The sequence below is a fragment of the Papio anubis genome, chromosome 1 (genome assembly GCF_008728515.1).
Source record: "Papio anubis isolate 15944 chromosome 1, Panubis1.0, whole genome shotgun sequence".
Lineage (NCBI taxonomy): Eukaryota > Metazoa > Chordata > Mammalia > Primates > Cercopithecidae > Papio > Papio anubis.
The window spans coordinates 37,559,351-37,583,069 of record NC_044976.1 but is presented as its reverse complement, the minus strand read 5'-3'; the positions used below and the strand labels follow the sequence as shown (position 1 = coordinate 37,583,069).

General features: G+C 41.7%; 1 protein-coding gene across 41 annotated transcripts in view; it reads right to left on the bottom strand.

Annotated features, from left to right (window-relative positions):
- Window positions 1-23,719, bottom strand: part of MACF1 (microtubule actin crosslinking factor 1) — a 409,997-nt gene that overhangs the window by 124,309 nt on the left and 261,969 nt on the right. For 33 of the 41 annotated variants that reach the window (XM_031667185.1, XM_031667174.1, XM_031667208.1 and 30 more), the window contains 9 exons: window positions 19,790-20,023; window positions 17,386-17,535; window positions 15,984-16,217; window positions 13,438-13,662; window positions 8,421-8,939; window positions 7,451-7,627; window positions 7,050-7,173; window positions 5,386-5,594; window positions 4,710-5,027 (listed from right to left, as the gene is read on the bottom strand). In XM_031667185.1, the coding sequence (XP_031523045.1) occupies window positions 4,710-5,027; window positions 5,386-5,594; window positions 7,050-7,173; window positions 7,451-7,627; window positions 8,421-8,939; window positions 13,438-13,662; window positions 15,984-16,217; window positions 17,386-17,535; window positions 19,790-20,023 (2,190 nt within the window). The remainder of the gene's footprint in view (window positions 1-4,709; window positions 5,028-5,385; window positions 5,595-7,049; window positions 7,174-7,450; window positions 7,628-8,420; window positions 8,940-13,437; window positions 13,663-15,983; window positions 16,218-17,385; window positions 17,536-19,789; window positions 20,024-23,719) is intronic. The other 8 variants (XM_031667267.1, XM_031667265.1, XM_031667270.1 and 5 more) reach the window with 1 other exon arrangement.

Genomic DNA, 23,719 nt, shown 5'->3' with positions numbered 1-23,719 from the left:
TCACTTCAATTTGGGAGGAGGAGGTTGCAGTGAGCCAAGATTGTGCCACTGCACTCCAGCCTGGGCAACAGAGTAAGACTCTGTCTCAAAAAAAAAAAAAAAAAAAAAAAGGCCAGGCGTGGTGGCTCATTCTTGTAATCCTAGCACTTTGGGAGGCTGAGGAGGGAGGATCACTTGAGTTCAGGAGTTCAAGACCAGTCTGGCCAACGTGGTGAAACCTGTCTCTACTAAAAACACAAAAATTAGCTGGAAATTGCTTGAACCCAGGAGGTGGAGATTGCAGTGAGCCGAGATTGTGCCACAGCACTCCAGCCTGGGTAACAGAGCAAGTCTCTGTCTCAAAAAAAAAAAAAAAAAAAAAAGTGTATTTGTAAAACCCAAGATAATCAACAATACAATGAAATCAAAGGACGAGGAAGTTAAGTAAGGTAGTAGGATATAAAATTAACACACAAAAATCAATAAAGAAAACTTCAACTTACAATAGCAAGACAAAAGGCTCAATCTTTGTAATCAACTAACAAGAAACATAAAATCTAAATTTTAAAACATTTCTGAAGTTGGGTACAGTGGCTTTTGCTTGTAATCCCAGTTGCTGGGGAGGCTGAGACCCCTGGTAATCACTTGAGCCCAAGAGTTGAGGCTGTAGTGAGCTATGATCATGCCACTGAACTCCAGCCTGGGCAACAGAGCAGGACCCCATCTCAAAACAAAAAAGAACAAAAAAATCAAAAACACTCCTAAAAAACACAAAAGCAGATCTGACTAGATGGAAACACATCCATAAAGTGTATGCATATGTATTTGCCTATGTATGTATATGCATTTGTGTGAATAAATACATTTAGTGTGACCCAAATAAAAATGCTAACAAGTTTTTTTCTCTATAACTAATAAAGGTGATTCCTAAATTCACATAGAAAAATAAATGCGCAAATATACCTATGAAAAATTTTGCAAGAAAAAAAATGAGGAGGACTAGCTCTCTACCACACATTAAAATATACCATAAAGCCTCTATAATTAAAATAGTATGCTCTGGTACATGAATAGAAAGACGAGCAGTGAGCTGAGATCACACCACTGCACCCCAGCCTGGGTGACAGAACAAGACCCCATTCTTAAAAAAACAAAAAAGAAAGAAAAAAAAGAAAATCCAGAAATAGACTCAAAGACATATAAAAATTAGGTATATGATGAAGATGGTTTCTTAAGTTTGGGGAAAAGATGGACTTTTCAAATAAATGTTATAGGTTGGATATCCTTTATGCTTGGGACCGGAAGTGTTTTGAATTCCAGACTCTTCCAGATTTTGGAATATTTGCATTATACTTAGCAGTTGAGCATCCCTGATCTGAAGCTCTGAAATCTGAAGTGCTCCAATGAGTCTTTCCTTTGAGCATGACCTCTGAGTGTCACGTCAGCTCTCAAAAAGTTTCATTTTGGGCCGGGCACGGTGGCTCACACCTGTAATCCCAGCACTTTGGGAGGCCGAGGCAGGTGGATCACAAGGTCAGGAGATCGTAGCCATCCTGGTTAACCCGGCGAAACCCCATCTACTAAAAATACAAAAAGAAATTAGCTGGGCATGGTGGTGGGCACCTGTAGTCCCAGCTACTTGGGAGGCTGAGGCAGGAGAATGGCATGAACCCGGGAGACGGAGCTTGCAGTGAGCTGAGATCATGCCACTGCACTCCGGCCTAGGCGACAGAGCAAGACTCCGCCTCAAAAAAAAAAAAAAAAAGTTTCAGATTTTGGAGCATTTCAAATTTTGGATTAGGGACACTCAACCTGTATTATGAACAACTAGATAGACATGATACAAAAAGATAAACATGATTCGTACTTCAGAATAAGCTTAAATTGTTAAAAGATTCAAATGTAAAAAAAATTAAAACAAGTTTTAGAACAAAGCATGAATAATTTTTTTCATAACCTGGGTGTGACAAAAATCTTTCAAACTTTGACTGAAAATACGTATTTAATAAAACACTGATAAAATCTTCTGTTTAGAACAAAAATTCCACATTTACATGTCAAAAAACACCATAAGTCAAAAGCACAAACTGGGAAACAATATTTCTAACGTATCACAGATAAAGAATTAATCTCTCTAATATATAAGAACTCTAAAAAAATTTTTAAAACTCTAAAACTCGAGAGAAGACCAAAAATCTTGACCAAAAAAGGACAAAATGCATGAACAGATAGTTCACAAATAAATGACTCTTAAATGTAAAAATATACTCAACCTCGCTTATAAGAGAAATAAAAATTAAAACCACATTCACATATCATGTTTTACCAATCACACCAGAAAAAACTTAAAAGCTTGGTAATAAATTTTGTTGGTGAGGCTGTAGGGGAAACAGGTACTCTAATACACTGCTGGTGGGAATGCGAAACGGTGAAATCTCAAAGGAGGGGAATTTGGCTATTTCTAACAAAACTACACATGTATTTACTCTTTAATGCAACAACTTCACTCTAGGAACTTACTCTGATAGGGAAAAATACACACAGTTATTCAGTTGTAATAGCACAATTTCGGAAACAACAACTGAAATGTCCACACGTATAAGTCTTGTTGGCCAGGTGTGGTGGCTCACGCGTGTAATCCCTCTGGGAGGCCGAGGCAGGCAGATCACCTGAGGTCAGGAGTTGGAGATCAGCCTGGCCAACATGGTGAAACCCCATCTCTAATAAAAATACAAAAAAACTATCCAGGCATGGTGACAGGCGCCTATAATCCCAGCTTCTTGGGAGGCGAAGGCAGGAGAATCGCTTGAACCCAGGAGGTGGAGGTTGAGGTTACAGTGAGACAAGATCGTGCCACTGCACTTCAGTCTGGGCTACAGGGCACAGAGTAAGACTCTGTCTCAAAAAAAAAAAAAAAAAGAGTCTTGTTGATTAAACTATAATTCTTCTACACAATGAATGTATGGTTTAAAAAATGAAGATGTCTGTGAATCCATATTAAGTGATTTCCAAGACATATTAAGTAAAAAAGCAAAGGATTACGTAATATACCCTTCTTTTTTGTAAGGAAGAAGGGGAAATAAGAATGTGTGTGTATGTTCATTTTGGTAAAAAGAAATAGAAAAAAATAAACCTGAAATGTGTTACTTTGGGGATGGGTGAAAATGGGACGGAAGAGACAGGAAAGACACTGAGAATGTATCCTTATTCACTTCCTATACCTTGAGTATAACTTTTTGAATAGTTTTAACTTTTGAGCTATGTTAATGCTTTACATATTTAAAAATAAGTTTAATCAACAAAGATAGAAAAATAAAGTCCTAAAGTTGAATACAAATAGAAACAAATCTAATTATATATGAAATTACAGAAAAAATAATTCAGATAATTTTTGAATACAGTACACAGTGGGTCATAGGCTAAGGACTAAAACAAATCCAAAGAAATATTCAATTTTATTTAGCAGGTTTGTTATTGGTAGAAATACTAGTGTAATTCTAAAACTATCTTATATTTATTGTAGAATAAAACAAATAAGTAAATATATTGAAGTTGTTGCTGAGAACTAGGGTTCTCCCTACAGGAAAGGAAGATATAAATGTGGAAAGGAGGAAGATTCCTATGGTATTGAGTTGAAACTAGACTGAGTGCTCTTATGCTGAGGAAGACATGTCAAAAAGCCACAGGAAAAAAAGTTTTATCTGTTCCCATTTGTACTTTCAATTTAGTACATGTCTGCTGTAACTTACTTGAATATAAAATATAGCAATGTGAAATTATTAAAAAAAAAAAAAAAAGCCACAGGAGACAGCTTGAAGGGGCTCCCACTGACCACATTTGGGAAAACGTTAAGTATCATAAAGAATAATGGTAATACCAAATATAGAAGCCCATAATGATACTCTCATATTTTTATAACAGAGGGAAAACAATTAGCAACTGGTGAATCTAGATGAAGAGTATGCTGGTGTTTAATGGACCATTCCTTCTGCTTTTCTGTAAAGTTTGAAATCATTCAAAGCAAAAAGGAGAGCAAACAAAACCAAACAATGAGATTCCACTTTAATACGGAAAATGTTAGAAAGCTGGAAAAAGCGAAGGCAGCAATGCAGAGATATAGGAATGCTGAAGTACTACGGGTGGGAATGTGTGCTGGTACAGCCATTCTGGAGCTTAAATTGGGCACTACTGAGTCAAATTAAATTAATATATGCATATACTATGACTTGGCAATTCTACTTCTGGGTATATATCTGTGGTAGTTGTTAATACTTTTTACCAAATATTTCTAGCTTTGCACCTTCTAGGTACGTGGTGAGATTACATTTCCTCACCCTCTTGAAAGGTGTAGGTGGTTTTGTGGAAAGTGATTTGACTAATAAAATGTAAATAGATAAAATATGCCCTTTTCCCACTGAAGCAGTAATCATGAAAGCTTTTATCAGGATGAAATCTCCATCAATCTGCATCCCTTGAGTGACTATGATGAGCTGAGTGGCTCCGCTGATTTGGGTTGAACATGTAATAAGAGTGAAAAATAAATATTGACTGTGTTGGTTAAAAAATGGACAAATGATACCTAGTTTACAGGATCACTGTAATAATTCCCAAAGATAATGCAGGTCAAGTTTCCAGTATACTGACTGACGTAGTATGTGCTCAGTAAATGCTGGTTCTCTCCCGGCCCTTCTCTCCCCTTTATTCTGCTAACATGGCAGATATATCCTCACCTGGATCTGTTGGAAGAAATGTGTAATATCTTGATCTGGCTGATTTCCAGAGGCCAGCATCCGACTTTTGTTTTCCATGAATTGCTGCAGCTTACCAGAGAGATGTTCAAACATCTCTGCCTGGGGCAGAAGCTTCTTTAGGGAGCTCTCCTTTTCTTGCTGCTGTAAACAGAGCTGTTCGAACCGCTGGCTCACCTCTGCCAGTTTGCCCTGCAGCACTGCTGCTGTGGTACTGTCTGCTGTCTCCATGAATCGGGTCACCATCTCACGGGTGGCCTCCAAGCTGCTCTTTTGCCGAGCAATGTCCTGCTTCAATTTCTGTCATGAAGAACACGTCTGTCAGCTCTTGGCTCACTTATTCCAGGACATCTGAGCCACAAACTAATAACTATATGCTATCTCACAAGGGGGACTGGAGGACTGCAACTGAGCCTTCAGAAGACCACACATTTCATCCCCTTAGCTCTCCACTCCTTCTACCACATGACTTTGCTATCACCACTTTCATTCCAGCTCAACTGGGTAGAAATATCTTTACATGGATTAGTTATCATTTCTAAATCTTATTAGATGATTCGCAGATGTTAAGTTCTGTCTTGTTACCTTTTTAACATTATATAATGATGGCACATAGCAAACATACCCTCTCCGCTAGCTCTTGGGACACAGGTCTTACCATATTTGTGGCTAAGGCTTCCTGGATGACTCCTGATGAGAGTGATGCCACCTGCTTCCCTTCCAGGTTTTGTTCAACTTCCCCAATAGACTGTGACAGGCTCTCCAGGCTTTCCTGGACACTCTGAGATTGGGCAATTGCTTTCTGCAGCAGAGCAGATCGCTCAGCCAGGCTATAGGAGAGGCTTTGGAAGTGGCTGAGTATGGAATCTGAAAAATCAGGCCATGAAAAGAAAGAGTGGAGACAATTTTTGTATTATGCTTTTAAAGACTGTATTTAAATTGCTCATTTAAAATCTTTACTATTATCAATTTTTTTATAGGGATGTGGTCTCAATATGTTGCCCACGCTGGTCTTGAACTCCTGGCCTCAAGCAATCTTCCTGCTTCAGCCTCCTAAAGTGCCTGGATTACAGGCATGAGCCACCATGCCAGTCCTACATTGAACATAGTAATTGTAATAATAATTGACATTAAGACCAATGGAAGAAATAAGCTTGAAATGAATTAGTATTAGAGCCAAGTTCAATAAGCATTATTTATTTACCGCATACAAAAAACCAGAAATTGTACTAGATGCTGAGGACTAAAGATACTTAAGTATCTTATCTGACATCTACAACTTAAAGACTTTGAAACAGAGCATAGGCAGAGGAAGACACATCAAAATCAATGATAAAAATAAAATCTTAAGTGGTATATTAATACTAGAAGTACTGTCCTTGAGAAGCCCAGAAGGAAGAATAATTATCTTTCATTTCTTTTAAGGAGTGGAATGGCTAAGTCAAGCTATTTAACATACGCATTACCTCACATACTTATCAGTTTTTTGTGGTGAAAACACTTACAATATACACTCGTAGCAATTTTCAAGCATACGAGATATATATATATATAGATAGATTTTTTTTTTTTTTTGAGACAGAGTCTCGCTCTGTTGCCCAGGCTGGAGTGCAGTGGCGCAATCTCAGCTCACTGCAAGCTCCACCTCCCGGGCTCACGCTATTCTCCTGCCTCAGCCTCCGGAGTAGCTGGGATTACAGGTGCCTGCCACCATGTCCGGCTAATTTTTTTTATTTTTTGTATTTTTAGTAGAGACGGGGTTTCACCTTGTAGGCCAGGATGGTCTCGATCTCCTGACCTTGTGGTCCACCTGCCTCGGTGGGTGGGATTACAGTGCTGTAATCCCACCTCTCAAAGTGCTGGGATTACAGGCGTGAGCCACCACGCCTGGCCTGTATACGATATACTGTTATTAACTAAAGTCACCATGATATACTCTTGGCTACATCTTGAAGCATAGGCAAGATTTCACCATGCTCTTTGTAAGCATCCAATAAATGTTAGCAGCTAAGCAATAAGAAAAACTTCAGGGGTAATACAATGTAAGTGGTTTACTTGGGAAAGAAAAGAAGTAGGTGTGGCTAGAAGATAGATGCCTGGGGAAAAGGGACTGAAGCCAGATTGTGAAGGTCCTTCAATGGTGCAAGAATAAAGTTCATTAGAGGATGAGCTCTTTGATGACAATCTATGTCTACTCATGTTTACATTCTCAGCCTCTAGCCTGGCACCACAGATATTTGCACAACACAATGTGACATATTGCAGAACAGAGGCACATACTAGGAATTAAGGGAGTACTATTGTACTGTTGCTGCTTTATACCTGTAGTTTCTTGAACATGCTTGTGGTCTGGGGCTGGCTCCCCTTCAATTTCCATTATGTCACGAGCTACTTTTTGGAGTTTTTCCACAGGTACTTGGTGCTCAGCCAATTCCTCCTGCAACTGCTGCTTGTCCATGAAAAAAACAAACAAACAAAAAAACCATCTAAGTAAGTAATCAAAGCTGATTCTAGGAATCCGGAGCTACTGAACAGCTTTACAGAAAAATTCTAAGTTTACCCATAGCCATAAATATTAGAAGCAAGTATTTAGCACTCAGATCTCGTCCAAGGCATCCCAACTACTGCCTTTATTTTATGTAAGCATTTGCTTTATTTTGGGGTACTTTACGCCATGTAATACAAGGTCTTGACACCACAACACAGCCTGTATCCTGACTTACCTTTGTTGTTGCAAGCTGCTGCTGGAGAACTCCAGGGTCGGAGGCAACTGTATCTGAGAGGAGCTTCCCCACATTGGCCTCACAAGTCTGCATCCAGGCCTGCAGGCTGTCAGCACTGTTTTGGAATTGATGATACTGGCCTAACAGCATATTCAGGTGAGATCCTAATCGTGTACACTGTGCCAAAGAAAGGAAGGTAAGCAGACTTAAGCAAGGTCAGGCCAAAGGCAGCAGTTGCCCAAAGAAAGAGGCCTGGCTTTGTTACAGAGAACTCACTGTAACTTCAGATAAGGGTAGTGCCAGAACACATGGATAGATGGGTAGCAATGATCTATAAGTGTGGGTACCCACAGTTTGCTCCATATTATTCACCTCGACCTTCTTACATATCCAGGAAAATTTAATGAGATATATGACAAGCCCCCAAAGAAATGAACAGCATGTTGCAGACAAAGGTAGGGGTTAAGAAGTGCAAAGAGTGTTTTTTCTTGGGGATTAGAAGTGTTGGCAGAAGGCATAAGACAGGTAAGAAGAGCTGACTGGATTCTAAACTTTAGAAGAAAGAGGAAGTTCTTTAGATAGGAAGGAAGGTAAGGATATACCCTAGATGCTCTGTCCAGAAATAAAAACTGTGCAGTTGGTTTAAATTTCCCCTGTGTGCTATGTGTCTTGGGAGCCCAAGTCTGCTGGTCAGGATACAGGAAGGTGAATACTTCCACCTTCATCATCAGTGTGACATACTCCTGCCAGTGCTAGGTATTAGGTATTAGCTAGCTATCCGGCCTTTGGGCTAATACCTATGTATGTTCCATTTTTTGCATTGTTTGTGAAGACCTTCTGCCCATGGTTCAAGTATAAATCAGCTCTCCTACTGTGTCCTGGCGTTCTTATTCTGAGCTCCAGACACTACCTACATTGTGTGAAGGCTGCCATGATTGTTTCACAAGGATGCCAGGAACTGCCCCCTTACCTCTGAGTGGAGAGCAGTGTACCTTTCTGTTGCATCCTTCAACTTGTCCTTTACTAAGTTTCCAATTTCTGATGGTTCTTTGCCTTCCTTAAAACTGTTTTCCGTGTCCAAGACTTTCTGTCCTGAGATAGTCACAAATCTCAAGTCTCCTTTGTGGGAAATGACATCCTCTGAGAAGCTTCCTTGCCGCTTCAGCAGGGAGGGAAGGGCCTCGGGGCTGCTGCCTCCTTTATGCATGTTCTCCAGCTCTTTCTCAGATCGTTCCAACCAGCTTTCAAACTCTCTATGATCCTGTAGAAATTTCTGCAACTCATCCTGAAGTGTCTGCACCTGCTTCAGTTCTGCCTCTGATTGGGCCAGGGAAGTAGAATATTGCTCCTTTAGCTCTCCCAGCTTTTCTTGCAGCATCTGTTGTTCCTCAGGTGTGAGATTGTGGCCATGCTGATCCAGGAAGGCCTGAGCTGACTGGGTGGCCAGAATGAAATGTTGCTGCTGGGACAGCAATTCTTGGTGACGGGCCTGGTAAAGAAAAAAAAAAAATCCCCCCAAACAAAGGACAATCAGTAGGGAATCCACAATAATTTGAGGTATACAAGACTGGACTGCATACTCCATGTGAGGTCTGCTCACATTAAGCCTTGGTCTTTTCACCCACATTGCTGTCAAGCCATACACCTCTCTCAGCTTTGCTGCATCTCACATTTTTCCGTTAACTTCATTTTATTCAGTTCAGCCCCTTGTTTTAGGTATAGCCCTTTAATTTAGATGCTGACTCTTAAATTGTACTTATAATCTTTAAGGACCATCTACATATAAGCTATAAGTAGGGAGAGGTCTCTATCTCTACTCAATAGACCACTTTTCCAGCTGCTCAGAAATCATCAATATCAGTCACTCTCTAAATAGTATGCCACATGCCAATCCCCTCTGAAATGACATGTATAGGACTTTATGGTTTTCAGAGAGATTTTACATGTATTATCTCATTTGCCTTGTGGCACAACCTATAATATAGGTAGACAATATAATACCCATATTAAGAATAAGTGAATACCAGCTGGGTGCGGTGGCTCACGCCTGTAATCCCAGAACTTTGGGAGGCCGAGGCAGGCAGATCATCTGAGGTCGGGAGTTCAAGACCAGCCTGACCAAACATGGTGAAACCCCATCTCTACGAAAAATACGTAATTAGCTGGGTGTGGTGGTGCGTGCCTGTAGTCCTAGCTACTCGGGAGGCTGAGGCAGGAGAATCACTTGAACCCAGGAGGCGGAGGTTGCAGTGAGCCAAGATCATGCCACTGCACTCCAGCCCAGGCAACAAGAGTGAAACTCCATCTCAAAAAAGAAAAAAAAAAAAGGATTAACTGAATACCAAAAAGACATTATATATCTTGACTAAGGTCATGCGGTTTGTTAAGGAACAGAACTGCAACTCAAACCTGACTCTCTTAGCTAAACTAGACAAATGGACAACTAATAATCATCTACATAAGTGGAAGGGTAGCTGAATAAATCATACATACGACAATATAAAAATTGCAAGTTTGGCCAGGCACGGTGGCTCATGCCTGTAATCCTAGAACTTTGGGAGGCCAAGGCGGGTGGATCACGAGGTCAAGAGTTCGAGACCATGCTGGCCAACGTAGTGAAACTCCGTCTCTACTAAAAATACAAAAATTAGTTGGGCATGGTGGCACGTGCCTGTAATCCCAGCTACTTGGGAGGCTGAGGCAGGAGAATTGCTTGAACCTGGGAGGCAGAGGTTGCAGAGTGCCGAGATTGTGCCACTGCACTCCAGCCTGGCAACGGACTGAGACTCTGTCTCAAAAAAAAAAATGCAAGTTCTTAACTGTCACTCATGTGTCCATGAAGACTGTCCCGACTAGGAAAGGCCATGGAAAATTAATTCGATAATTAGAAAGTAAACTGTATTTCTGGGTAATAATAAGTAATTTGTACTTTCTATTTGTATGTACTTTGTCTATGTGCTTATACACAGACCTTCTTTCTATTCCAACGGAATATGAGTTCTTTCAGGAGTTGTGAGTTTCTGTTTTGAAACATAAGATGTTCTTCCCGAGTCTAGAAGACAGTGGGAGTTGTCAGTATTCCTGACTACCTATACTGTTTATGCCACTACTTAGAGAAGGACTACTAATCATCGTCTACTTTTAGCCTGTATCAACAGCAACCTGATCGCCTCAGCTTCCCACATCATTTCAAGAAAGCTGAGTGACTAGGAGGTTGATGCAGGAGTATCACTGAAGCTAGGATTTTGACACCAGCCTGAGCAACAACATAGCAAGACTGCCTCTTAAAAAAAAAAAAAATGAATGAGGCATGGTGAGTGCACACCTGTAGTCCTAGCTACTTGAGAGGATTACTGGAGCCCAGGACCTGAAGGTTACAGTGAGCTATGATCGTACCATTGCACTTCAGCCTGGGTGGCAAAGTGAGGCCTCATCTCTTTACAAAAGAAAAAACAGTCGGGCGCAGTGGCTCACGCCTCTAATCCCAGCACTTTGGGAGGCCGAGGCGGGTGGATCACGAGGTCAAGAGATCGAGACCATGCTGGCCAACATGGTGAAACTCCGTCTCTACTAAAAATACAAAAATTAGCTGGGCATGGTGGTGTGCGCCTGTAATCCCAGCTACTCGAGAGGCTGAGGCAGGAGAATGGCTTGAACCCGGGAGGCGGAGGTTGCAGTGAGCTGAGATTGTACTACTGCACTCCAGCCTGGTGACAGAGTGAGACTCTGTCTCAAAAAAAAAAAAAAAAGAAAAGAAAAGAAAAGAAAAAAAAAGCAGAAGGAAAAAAAAAAAGAAAGCTGGAATGACAAATATATCTTGCTCAATTAGATAGTGAAACAGGAGCAGTACTACACTTGTCTGTATATCACTCAGGTGTCCTCCATTCTCACCCTCCAACTCACCTACCCATAAGGAGGTTCCTTCCTGGAAGGAAGATACCACTTGGTTAGGTTGACTGCTGCCAGCAAAAGGTGTCAGAAGCGCCCTATGACAGCAGAACCATTTTTGCTCTGTCCTCTTATAAGACTACCAGGGCTTTGGGGAACACATTATGATGGACCTTCCAAAAGCGTAATGCAAGAGGCAGAAATTCTATTAATATAAAATATGACAATGGTCCACACAGGCCACTCAACACAAGTATTCCACCTAAGCCAATATTCTTTCTACAAAGGTGCCACCACTAAAATATATGATCCATGTGTTGTAAGTGTCCTAAATATGTAATCTTCTTTCAATCATTCAATACAATGTGCCTGTATACACCAGTTGATGCCCTTGAAGATAGTTTACTGGGTTGACTCACTGGTTTATTTCTAATTCCTGGCATATGGCAGCTATTCAGTCATTGCTAAATGAATAAATAAATGAGTAGCAATAAACAGTAAGAAGTGACTTCTGCTTTTTTGTTTTGTTTTGTTACAGAACAGGAAACCTGTAAGAAACAGTGTGTGTTTTCAAGCCTAGCATCTAGAGGGCAATATAGATAACAAAACAATACAGAATGAGAAATGCTACAAAGTAGGAAAGGGTATAAGAGGAGCTTATAGGCTGGGCACCTGTAATCCCAGCACTTTGGGAGGTGAGCAAATCACCTGAGGTCAGGAGTTTGAGACCAGTCTGGCCAACATAGTGATACCCCATCTCTACTAAAAATACAAAACTTAGCTAGGCATGGTGGCACGTGCCTGTAATCCCAGCTACTTGGGAGGCTGATGCATAAGAATCACTTGACTCCAGGGGATGGAGGTTGCGATGAGCCAAGATCGCGCCACTGCACTCCAACCTGGGTAACAGAGTAAGACTCTGTCTTTAAAAAAAAAAAAAGAGAGAAAGAAGAGCATATGGGGGAATATATACCCTAACTTTGGTGAGTGGTGATGAATATGGGCTTCCTAGAGGAAGGGAACTCTAAGCTGAGATCTGAAGAATGAGTAAAAATTAACCAATAGCTGGGCCCCTCCTTACTTTATGCAATGGAGAAGCAAGTAAGTTCTAAGAGCATATAAAGGCCCAGAGGAAAGTGAGAGCACAGTTTAGCCAATAAACTAAAAGGAATCAATATAAGCAGATGCTCAAGTATAAAGGAAGGTAACCGATAAGGCCAAATAAGTAGACTAGATACCAGTGGGTAGGGGCTGAGAGGAGAGTTAACCATGTAATCTTGAGGGCAACAGGGAATCATAAAAAGGGTTAAGCAAGGATATGGCATTTTAGAACGATTCCTTAGTAGTAAGGACAATGGACTGGAAGGTAAAAACCAAGAGGCAAGAAGACCAGTAGAAGCTACTATAATAATACCAGTGAAAGCAGATAGTGGTTCTAAACTACAATAATATCTCAATAAAGATGAAGAAGTGTAGCTGACTTTGAAAGAAATAAAATTAGCATGAGATCTGATGCTTGATTTGACGTGGGAGAGTGAGAGAGAAAATGGAATCTAGGATGATGTCTAGTTCAGACAATGAAGTGGGAATAAAGGAAAGAGAATGTTTGATTGTGGGAGGAGTATCATAGGAAACAGGAGTTCCATTTTCAGGCTGCTGTGCTTGTGGGCTCAAGTTGCAAATAGGCAGACAGATTTATATACTGGTTTGAAGCTCAGGACAGGAATCAGGGCTAGAAGGAAATGCATACACAGAATACATTAGTGCAAATGGCAATTACAGTGTTGTGAGTAGATGAGACTACCCAAGGAAAGTATGTTCTGAAAGATAAAAAGAGGGCCTAGGATACACCTGGAAGCATCAGTATTTGAAAAGCTGGCCAGGGGAAAGTAAAAAGGTGGTCAGGGCAGAGTAGTAGTATGGAAACCAAAGGACAAAGTATATCAAGAGGATTGGCCAACAGTGTCAAAGCTGCTGAGACATCAAAGAAGATACAAACTGAGAGGTTCTCACTGGATTTAGGGACAAGGTGATTGTGGTTACTTGCTCAGGGCAGGAGAGATTTCTCTAGCATAGTGAGGATAAGCTAACACCCTTACCTTCATCTTCTCACAGTGCTTGTCCAGTTTCTCTGGGGCTTGATTCACCCCCATGTAACCATCAGTGGTGTCCAAGGTTCCTTTCTCCAAACTAGCTCTCGAGAGCTGCTCCATTCCTGGAAGGTTGGTCAGCAGCTGTCCACCAGATGATCCTACTGAAGTTACCCAATCCAGGAGAGCATCGATTTTCTTCTTGTTCTCTGCCAGTTCCTTTGCTGCTTTACTCTGAAGTCACAGAGGTTGTCTAGTGAGAAGGCTTTACATACCCAATCAACAACCACAGGTTAAGTAATGGGGTAAAGGGGAGGAGATAATTTTATGCTAATTCTAAGACTGGGTATAAACAGTCTTTGCACATACAAAAGAGAATTCACATCTTTTAAAATCTTTTGAAAAATTATTAAAAATATCTCTACATTTCATTATATCTTACTGCTTAAAAAACAACAAAAAAAAAGGCAGGACACAGTGGCTCATGCCTGTTATCCCAGCACTTTGGGAGGTCTGGTGGATCACTTGAGGATCAGGAGTTTGAGACCAGCCTGGTCAACATGGTGAAACCCCATCTCTACTAAAAATACAAAAAATTATCTGGGTGTGGTGGTGCACACCTGTAGACCCAGCTACTCGGGAGGCTGAGGCACGAGTATCATTTGAACCTGGGAGGTGGAGGATGCAGTGAGCCAAGATTGTGCCACTGCACTCCAGCTTGGGTGACACAGCAATACTCTGTCTCAAAACAAAACAAATCTTAGGGTTCAGAAATATTTTATTAAGAGATCATTTAGTCCTGCCACCTGAGCAATGCTTCACAGAATCTTTCAAGGTACACAGAAATGCTGGACTGGCTTGGTAGGGTAAGAAATAGCACGGTCATATTCAATTACCTGGCTGCTCTTTCCTAAAGGAAAGACAAACTTCTTTTATCCTTTCCTCAACTAAACAGAACATTTAGCTCTTTTAAAATTTTTTCTCTCACCTGAGGCTATAGGGAAACATTTAATTCTTCAACTTGCCTTTGAAATTCTATTTACTGGCTCTACATGTAAAATTAAATAGGTTATGCCAAGTTATATATTTATCTATTTCAAAATTCATCTCCAGGGCTGGGCACGGTGGCTCATGCCTGTAATCCCAGCACTTCGGGAGGCTGAGGCGGGCAGATCACGAGGTCAGGAGATCGAGACCATCCTGGCTAACACAGTGAAACCCCGTCTCTACTAAAAAAAAACACAAAATATTAGCCAGGCGAGGTGGCGGGCGCCTGTAGTCCCAGCTACTTGGGAGGCTGAGGCAGGAGAATGGCGTGAACCTGGAAGGCAGAGCTTGCAGTGAGCCGAGATTGCGCCACTGTACTCCAGCCTGGGCGACAGAGCAAGACTCTGTCTCAAAAAAAAAAAAAAAAAAATTCATCTTCAGGTAATTTATTTTTCTTTTCCATGTTCTCTACTTTCCTCATTAGTGTCAGCATCCAAGGCTAAACAAAGGATTCAAATTCAATCCGCCAGTGCTGACTGGGGTGCAGAAGACCATTTGAGACTTTGGCTTCTCTGGTTTATCCCAGTGCCACGATTCCCACTGTAACTATAGAGGCAGCTCGGGGACAGCTTTTGGCTCACTAAGACTTCATAGATATTTTTCCCTAGTACTCTTAGATCACCAGTCTAGATTCATATTAAAATACGTCATTTGGCCGGGCACAGTGGCTCACACCTGTAATCCCAGCACTTTGGGAGGCCAAGGCAGGAGAATCACTTGAGGTCAGGAGTTTGAGACCAGCCTGGTCAACATGGTGAAACCCCGTCTCTACTAAAAATACAAAAATTAGCCGGGTGTGGTGGCATGTGCCTGTAGTCCCAGCTACTCACGAGGCTGAGGCACGAGAATCACTTGAACCCAGAAGGCGGAGGTTGCAGTGAGCTAAGATTGTACCACTGTACTCCAGTCTCAGCAACAGAGCAAAACTCTGTCTCAAAAAAAAAAAAAAAAGCCATTTGCTTTTTTCCTCCCCATAATAATACCCTTCCTCACTAAGTTCTTTCTGATATTTTTTAATTAGAGGACTGAGTATGCAGATAGCAAGATGTTTTGGGGTTGGGGGAGGAATATGTACTTTTTACCAACTGCACTGACAAACTCCTTTACAAACTCCTCGTGGACGTTTCTTGTAAAAATAAAGATTCTTGTAAAAATACAGACTAGCCAGCCTGGCCAACCTGGTGAAATCCCATCTCTACTAAAAACACAAAAATTAGCTAGGCGTGGTGATGGGCACCTGTAATCCCAGCTACTTGGGAGGCTGAGGCTGAGGCAGGAGAATCACTTGAACCCGGCAGGCAGAGGATGTAGTAAGCTGAGGTCATGCCACTGCACTCCAGCCTGGGTGACAGAGATTCCGTCTCAAAAAACAAAAACCAGACTAGCTCCTGAAGTAGCCCTTTCTCATGATTCTGTGCATGCTATGAGACTGTTTTCCCCTCATTGTCTTTTGTGTTGGTACCAAAATTCTTTTTTGAAAACTATCAACTGTCATAGCAGTTTATTACCTTTTCAGTCTCCTGCTGTAAGGCAGAGGTCACTGCTTCCTCCAGCTCCTTCTGGGCCACCCGTGTCTGTTCCCGGAGCGCCTCATATTGCTCCTTAGCCTGATGAAGCTTTTCCCGAAGAGCTGTCAACTCATGTGGGCTCAGCTTGGTCTGATTCTCTTCCATGAACCCCTCAATATCCTTGACAACAGCGGCAAATGAGGTGGCATGATTCTGAATGTCATCCTGTAAATCCTTAACACAAGAAAATAGGAATGGCAGAGCCTTCAACTTTCGTGCTTCTAAGTCCTCTAATGGTATAAAGATGGAATGGCTAGGATGACATATAGTCCTGTATATAGTCCCTGACTACAATTTTTTTCAGGTTTAGGCTTAAATCGATGCAAAGAAATTTTACTTCATTTTCTAAGCAAATATTTAGTGAAGCCAAAAAAGAAGGTTGTCCACAAACATGAGCATGAGAGATTTTTCATTTTGCAATGCATTATCCTCAAAGGGATCATTCTTTCCATAAAGAATTGTTGACAACATGATCTTCGCATAGTCGAGGCCTGATGGGCCTTTATACTCTCTTGGGTATCACTCCTTATCCTTAATGTGGCCTATAGGGTCCTGTGTGATATAAGTCCCACTTACCCCTCCAACTTCAACTTTCCCTAATTTTCCTCTTGTTCTTTGCAGTCCAATTGAACTAGCTTTCTTTCAGTTCTTGAATATGTTGTGCTCAATACCATTCCCACCTCAAGAACAATACATAAGCCTCTGTCTGGTATGTTCTCTTCCTCTTCCTACCTCTTCATGCATTAACCCCTACATATCTTTCATTTCTCAAGTTTAGGTGACAATTCTTCAAGATAATCTTTTCTGAAATTCTACTCTAGATTGGGTCTCTCTGCTATATGTTCTCATATGAGTTTTCCTTCACAGATATAACAGTTAATAATTTTATGTTCATTTTTATAATAATCTGTATAATTTCTGTATGCCCTACTAGACTTGTGCTAGACTTGTGTGCTTCACAAGGCCAGGGATGATATCTGTTTACCATTATTGCTAACCCTTAAGCAATAAATATTTGTCGAAGGAATGAAAACATCGCCAGGCACGGTGGTCATGCCTGTTATCCTAACATTTTGAGAAGCCAAGGCCAAGGTAGGAGGATTGCTTGAGCCCAGAGTTCGAGACCAGCTTTGGCAACATAGTGATACCCCATCTCTACAAAATAAATAAAAAATTAGGACATAGTGGCTCATGACTTTGTCCCAGCCCCTGGGCAGGCTGAGGTGGGAGGATTGCCTGAGCCCAGGAGGTCGAAGCTGCAGTGAACCAAGATAATGCCACTGTACTCCAGCCTGAGCGATAGAGTGAGACTTTGTGTCAAAACTGATGGATTCACACTGACCTTCAAGTCACTTTGGTTCTTCTGCAAAGCAGAGAGATCCTGCCGGGTGGTTCTGCCTTGGTGGCCTGCCAGTGCTCTTTCTGCCTGTCCTACCCAACTGCAAAGATCCTCCAGTTGCTGGTGACAAGTATTTTGTTGTTTCTGCAGGGTCTAATTAAAATGCAAAGGGGTCAAAAAACATTTACTAATTCACATGTTATAAATACAAGAAACTCCCTGAAATGTAAAACAAGAAGGTTATCTCAAGGATGGAAACGTTGGTGGGAGACTAGCATAGGAAAAGACACAGAAGTCATATTCGGAAAGCTCCCCTCATTTGGACAGTCCATTGATCTGGGTCTATGTATTGGATAACAATCAGGATAATTATGAGAATGCTTCTAGTTCAGGTTTTGGTTTGGGGGCTCCTTCACCAGCTGCTGTTATTATCTTTGGAAATGGAGAAGAAAGAGCCCAGATGCTTGAAATCCACACATGATAATGGTGATGATAATAATTTAGTGGTTCTGATCAATCCCTCCACTAGAACCAGAGACTTGCTACATAATATGCAAAAGTAGAAGAATTGGAGTAGAAAGAAAAATCAAAGACCTGGATAATTCATAAGTTAATTGAGCTTCTTAATAATTGAGCTGACTTTATAAATCAAATATCTCATCAATCCAGAGACTCATTAAATAAAATGATTACATGCCAGGCTGAAGGGCTAGATTTGGCTATTTTGAGAAGGAAAGTGCCCAAGAATAGCAACTGGCTCAGTCCTGTAGGTGTCTACACTAATATCAAAGGAACAGGTCAGGCCCAAGGAGAGAGAGGGAATATGTTTCTGTGCCTGATCCTTTCTCTAGATTTTATCTCAGTTGTATGACATTGAAGCACCTGACTGAGCAATTGAGCATGATGTGTTCTCCTGACCATCCTTCTAAAACCATTTTCCACCAGTTTCTACCTTCTGATGGCGTTTTAGTCACCTGCACTTACAAACAGGTGCCCAACTGGCCCTCTCTCCCCCTCTTTAGGACAAATAGAAGGGCTCTGGAAGAGAACTCCTAAGAGCTCTTCAGCTGTAAAACAGGATCTTCATGGGTTAGGATGGGTGCAGACTGAATCTGAAAAAAGCAAAGCAAACAAGTTAACACAGAGACATACACACACATTCAGGGGAAATATTGAGAGAAGCAGAGCATTTCTGACAACAACAAGGTTAATAAGCATTGTGGAATTAATTACATGCTCAGGGAGAATGTTCACATGCAGTTCTATCACCTGCTGCAGCTCAGGCGTCTACCCTGAATCTGGGCTGGATCTTGTCTTAAGGTGGCTCAGACGAATTTTACTTCATTAATTATCCAAAGGTTATATCATGCTATATAAACTCTCGAATGAGAGCATTGCACATGCTCAGTTTTCGAAGGTAACCTAAGGCTTTCCATTAGTATATCTCAATTTCAATACAGTTGAAAAAATGAGACAGTAAAAGGGGATATATGGCATAAACTACCCTAATTCCCCTAAAGTCTGACTCAAAAGCTCAAGTTTTTGCACAATATTTAATAAAGGAGCCCTTGAGACAAATTTTATGGTGATAATGACAATTCTAATATCATCTTGTTATATGCCAACTTACTATTCAAACAGCAGAAATGGCATGAACATCATTCTAGGTATTCTAAGGTTTTGATGTTATTATTAATGCAATTATGTTGAGCTGAGCTTTGCAAGAAGTGAGTTGTGATGGAAGTGGTAGGATGGTTAGTTTTTTGATTGTTTGTTTCTTTTAGTATCATGCCTGCTTTTACATACTGTTTTCCATGATTGAATAAGCACTGGGCACTACAATGTGAGGAAAGGTGCAAGAAAATAATATTAATTTTTAAAGAGCCAAAAATTAATATGATTCTAATAAAAATTTCCTTGTCAGCCACTTAAGGATTGTCAGGGAACCTTACTGTAAATCATTTGAAATAGATGAAATAGAATGAAACTGATTTCAGAACGCTTCTCCTCAAGAGCTCAGAGTATCTAGATGTTCTTACGAGCCCTCAAAACAATGCTAAAGGAGAAAGTAAAGTAGGGAAAGGACTAGATACATGATTTTCATTTGAAAGTCACAGACAATGAGATACAGTGAAGAAAAAGTCTCACTAAAAGAAAACACTTGCATATGCATACACATGTCAACACACACATTCTCTCACACATACATAAAACCAAAGACATGGCAAGAAAAACAGCCAGAACAGGTGTCTCCTGGACTAGAACCATACTGGCCTGCATGACATGAAATTTCAAAACTGGTAAACCCAAGCTCCTGCAATCATGATGCACAGAGTCTGGCCAGAAAACCCAATGACAGAGGACACCCTCACAGACAAACTGAGCCCAGCTGCTGGTTCAGTCTGACCTTCACCAGGGCCTCCTGCTCCATCTGTTGAAGATGGCCCTGCAAGGCATCCACCTGAGCTGCAGTCTGTTCCAAAATTTCCTGGAAGGACCTCTGCAGTTCATTCAGAAGCCTCAGCATCTGTCGATTCTGCTGAGGGGACAAGTCCTGGGCATGTTCTGAGATAAAGAACTGAACATCAAAAGCAAGAGCATCCAGCTGAGATTTCCTTTCAGCCATGGGCTGTTTCAAATCCTAAGGTAAATGGAAAAAGGAAACAAAAAGCAAAACAAAACCATGATACTTCCATTTCTCAGTCCATGAAGAAAACTAACAGAATCAGAGAGGCTAATTTCCTGTACTCTCATAACTGGCACTAATGATTCTAGGGCCAAACTAGAATTAAAGTCTCTCTTGGCTGGGCACGGTGGCTCATGCCTGTAATCCCAGCACTTTGGGAGGCCAAGATGGGCAGATCACAAGGTCAGGAGATCGAGACCATCCTGGCTAACACGGTGAAACGCCTTCTCTACTAGAAGTACAAAAAATTAGCTGGGCGTGCTGGCGGGCGCCTGTAGTCCCAGCTACTTGGGAGGCTGAGGCAGGAGAACGGCGTGAACCCGGGAGGCGGAGCGTGCAGTAAGCCGAGATTGCGTCACTGCACTCCAGCCTGGGCGACAGAGTGAAACTCCATCTCAAAAAAAAAAAAAAATAATAATAAATAAATAAATAAATAAATTCACAGATATTTTGGATTAGCAATAGTATAATTATGCAAGCATAAATAATAGAGCTGCTTACTGCATTTGGAAATCAAGGTAGGTCCAGTAAAGGAAACTTAATTCTAATTTATGAGGAATTTGGAGAGACCGAAAGTGAGAGAGACTTTTTTTTTTTTTGAGATGGAGTCTCGCTCCGTTGCCCAGGCTGGAGTGCAGTGGTACAATCTCGGCTCATTGCAACCTCTACCTCACTGGTTCAAGCAATTCTTGTGCCTCTACCTTCTGAGTAGCTGGGCCTACAGGTGCGCACCACCATGCCTGGCTAATTTTTTGTACTTTTAGTAGAGATAGGGTTTTGCCATGTTGGCCAGGCTTGTCTTGAACTCCTGGCCTCAAGTGATCCGCCCTCCTTGGCCTCCCAAAGTGCTGAGATTACAGGCGTGAGTCACCGCGCCTGGCCATAAATTTTTTCAAAAAGTTTTGGAAAATATAACATGAATTTCTGATCTGAGATGTACCTAATTGTTCTTTCTTAGGTTCAAATATCTATTTGTATCCATCCAGCAATGAGTTACTGGTAGGCCAGTACTGAGAAAATACATAATTTGTTTGTGATTTGCTAAAATTTTTGTTTTTTGAGACAGGATCTTGCTGTCACCCAGGTTGGAATGCAGTGACGCATACAAAGCTCACTGCAGCCTGGACCTCCCGGGCTCAAGCAATCCTCTCACCTCAGCCTTCTAAGTAGCTGGGACCACAGGTGTGTACCACCATGCCTAGCTAATTTTTAAAATTATCTGTAGACACGGTGTCTCACTGCATTGCCCAGGCTGGTCTCGAACTGCTGGGCTCAAGCGATCCTTCTACTCAGCCTCCCAAAGTGCTGGGATTACAGGCATCAGCCACTGCACCCAGCCTAAATTTTGATTTTTTGAGTAAATGATGCTGTTTATACTATTTTTAAAACTGTGAAAGATTACACTCAGACTTTCTTGTGTTATAGTTATATTTTTCCCTTAAAGTAGTAAAAACTATCCAAACACTAAAATCATCTGTTTTCAGACTATTAAAAGCAAGTAATCTTCCTACAAACATTCGGTGATTATCAGTTATGTTATACTGGATCTCCATCACTTTGAAACTGACAGTAGATCAATTGAGAGTAGTCAATCCTGCAAAGTAGGCAGAAAGGGCTTCTTGAATATTTATCATAATGTTACAGTAGGTAGTTAGGCAGACATGAGCAGGGCATGAGAGGCCCTGCCCACCTCCACATTACCTGATGGTCACCTCCAAGAATGTCAGGTGACCATCAGGTGATGGTCAGGCGGTTGTTCAACCATCTCTCTAAAATAATAATTGGTTGTAGTCGGCAACAGAGAAAGGCATGCTTTTAATAGATAGAAAACACGTAAAGCTGGTGATTAGCAGCTTACTGATAAGATCTCAGGAGCTGGGCAAGTGGGCTCAAGCATGCACACTAAGAGGCAAACTGGCGGTGTTTAAATCGGTATATGAACTTCTCCTAGGAACGCTCGACTGGTAAGGGAAAAACGCCTCAAGTGAGCATGTATACAACTTCAGTAAACACACTGCGCATCCGACCCCTCCCAAGTGCTGGCAGGTCACTGCACATGCAGACAGCCCACCCCAAGGGAAGAACCAGGGGAGGAAAAACATAACCCCTTGAAGCATGCCAACATATAAAACACAAGTCAAAGGACAGACAGCACACTAGGACCTCTCAAGTTGCCCGTTTGGCCCTCTTCCAAGTGTGCTTTACTTCCTTTCATTCCTGCTCTAAACTTTTTTTTTTTTTTTAAAGACTCGGTCGCACTCTGTCATCCAGGCTGGAGTCCAGTGGCATGATCTCAGCTCATTGCAATCTCCACCTCCTGGGTTCAAGCGATTCTCCTGCCTCAGCCACCCAAGTAACTGGGATTACAGGCACCTGCCACCATGTCCAGTTAATTTTGTATTTTGTTTTCAGTAGAGACGGGGCTTCACCATGTTGGCCAGGCTGCTCTTGAAATCCTGAACTTCAGGTGATCCTCCCGCCTTGGCCTCCCAAAGTGTTAGGATTATAGGCATGAGCCACCATGCTCAGCCCTAAAACTTTCTTTTTTTTTTTTTGAGATGGAATTTTTTTTTGAGATGGAACTGCCCTCTTGTTGCCCAGGTTGGAGTGCAATTGTGCAATCTCAGCTCACCACAACCTCTGCCTCCCAGGTTCAAGAGATTCTCCTGCCTCGGCCTCACGAGTAGCTGAGATAACAGGCATGTGCCACCACGCCCGGCTAATTTTTTTTTTTTTTTTTTTGAGACGGAGACTTGCTCTGTCACCCAGGCTGGAGTGCAGTGGCACAATCTCGGCTCACTGCAAGCTCCACCTCCTGGGTTCACGCCATTCTCCTGCCTCAGCCTCCCGAGTAACTGGGACTACAGGCGCCTGCAGCTGGGACTACGGGCGCCTGCCAACACACCCGGCTAATTTTTTGTATTTTTAGTAGAGAAGGGGTTTCACCGTGTTAGCCAGGATGGTCTCGATTTCCTGACCTCGTGATCCGCCTGCCTTAGCCTCCCAAAGTGCTGGGATTACAGGCGTGAGCCACCGTGCCCAGCCCTAAAACTTTTAAATAAACTTTCACTCCTGCTCTAAAACTTGCCTCAGTCTCTCCCTCTGCCTTATGCCCCTTGGTCAAATTCTTTCGCGTGAGGAGGCAAGAACCGAGCTGTTGCAGACTCACATGGATTTGCCGCTGCTAACAATAAGACAAAGCTTCCTTCCTCTGTGAACATAATAATTTAGGAAACTATCACTGGGAAAACAAGGCTCAGACTGTTGTTCTCTGCCGACAAGAGGATTCATATGTTATAACTAGGAGAGGGCACCAATGTATGACATGCTCTATGTCTCTATGTTTTTATATCTCATACTATGTCATGGGAATTTTTTTCATGTATGCTTCTTTGTAATATCTTAGCAAAGAGATAAAGCCTGAATAAAGTCTGAAACTCTCTCCCTCAGTGATATCTTTGGATAAAGGGTATAAGAAAAGGAGGCCGGTCAACTCTTGCATGATAAAGAGGGATGAGATTGTGTACAAGGTTGATCATGGACAAACTTTTATGTCTGCTTCTCTTAAGACTGGGGAAGAGGAAGAAGATAGAACAGAAGGAGGGGTCATTTCTAGTTCTGTTCTGACGTTCTAAAAAGTTGAAGGAGAGG